A 1,711-nucleotide genomic window follows, 5' to 3' on the forward strand; every position below is an offset into this window, starting at 1 on the left:
AGCCAGACAGTATACTCTGTACTACTCATTGCAACCAGTCGCCATGGTCTTTGACTAGACGACTACCCCCTGATTATCACGGCGGTTTATCACGGTCAAACCTCTGCCGCTCCGAGCTCGCTCAGTGATAACCAACCCCCGATGGCTTTCTGTACCTTTGCTCATCCCCGAGAACCAATCGAATAGTGTCTACGAGCTTTGCTTAAGACACGACTTCAACACGGCCCTTCACACCTACACATCTACACCCCCCCTCTACAACCAAATATTACTCCTTTTCCTTAGTTTTTGAAATGGCAGATTGGGACAATCGCCTCCCACATGATACACCAAAAAGGAGCAAGGTCCAGGGTGCAGTTGAGTACTTAGAAGCCAAGGGGATCCCACACTACAAGGAGGACATTTTCCAACACTTTGAAGTCTCCCATTGCCAGGGATGGGCTATGATCAGTGATGATAGTGTTGATAGGCGTCATCATAATGCTGAGGGACCTGAAAAGAGAGGCAGAAAGCCTCTGTTATCTGCAAAGTAGTTACAAAATATTGAGAGGATGATTCAAGATGAGGGTTTTGAGGTGCGTGCTTATACTTGGGACACTCTTGCATATGAAGCAGGCCTCTCCTGCAGCGGCAGGACCTTGCAAAGAGCACTAGGAAGGATGGACTATCATAAGTGTATAGCTTGCCGCAAGGGATGGTGTGGCAGAGACCTAAAAGAGACCCAGAAGGAGTATGCAAAGATGGCTAAAGCTATGCGTCCAGAGCCAGAAGATTGGGACAATGTACGCTTCTCTGATGAGGTTCACTTTGCCCTGGGGCCTCAAGGAAGGATTTACATTATTAGGAAGCCTGGAGAGCAGTACTGTAGTAACTGCATTCAACACCAGAACGAGCCAACCCCTATGGAGAAGGAGATGAACAAGATCCATGCATGGGCAGCCATTGGGTACAACTTTAAGTCTCCTCTCACCTTCTACAATATCTCTAGCAACAAGAACGGCAAGATGACTCAATGCGCATACATTGATCAAGTCCTGAAGCCTCTGGTAAAGCCCTGGGTGGATAGGGGTGACAGGTTCTGGCTTGAAGAAGATAACAACTCTGGGCATGGGCCAGGAAAGAGCAATATTGTCAGAACCTTTAAGAAAGACAACAGCATTCAAAGCTTCTTCAATGCTCCCTCATCCCCAGACCTTGCTCTTATTGAAAACTGCTGGCAACCTCCTAAACAATACATCAAAAAGTTTCCCCATTGGGATGAGGATGATACTTGGGAGCTGGCTCTTGAAGGGTGGGACAAAGTCACTCAAGAGTTTATAAATGAGCAGACCAGAAGCATGCCTTGAAGGCTTCAAGATTGTATAGATGTAGGAGGAGAAATGACAGGATGGTAATCATTTAAAGGAGGGTGGTGATGAAGGCTGGTTGTAACGACCGCAACCAAATGACCACCGGTACGGTTCCGAGTCGTTCCTTATCTGCATACATGTCGGCAGGCATCGCGCTGCTGTACTATCTGAGCCCCTGTTGGCACCTGCATGCACGATAAGCTAGTCTACCGCTCCGGGTCCAATTGTCCTCCTAACGGTATACTTAAGCAGTTCAACACAGTTGTTAGATAGAGTAGTTTTTCTGTATCCTTTCGTACAAGACCTATAGGTGTAGGGAATTCAATCCTAGTGTTCTCAACGTCCCAGCACTCCCATATGCC

At 47.4% G+C, this 1,711-nt stretch overlaps 1 protein-coding gene across 1 annotated transcript; it reads left to right on the forward strand.

Annotated features, from left to right (window-relative positions):
- Positions 1-293: 293 nt before the first annotated feature.
- On the forward strand, positions 294-1,394 carry BU25DRAFT_431205 (uncharacterized protein; the record flags this gene model as incomplete). The annotated part of the gene is made up of 3 exons (XM_033708650.1): positions 294-461; positions 534-1,312; positions 1,349-1,394. 3 exons carry the CDS (start codon positions 294-296, stop codon positions 1,392-1,394), a joined length of 993 nt encoding a protein of 330 aa, XP_033562092.1.
- Between the last annotated feature and the right edge of the window lie 317 nt (positions 1,395-1,711).

The sequence above is a fragment of the Macroventuria anomochaeta genome, assembly GCF_010093625.1.
Source record: "Macroventuria anomochaeta strain CBS 525.71 unplaced genomic scaffold BU25scaffold_15, whole genome shotgun sequence".
Taxonomy (NCBI): domain Eukaryota; kingdom Fungi; phylum Ascomycota; class Dothideomycetes; order Pleosporales; family Didymellaceae; genus Macroventuria; species Macroventuria anomochaeta.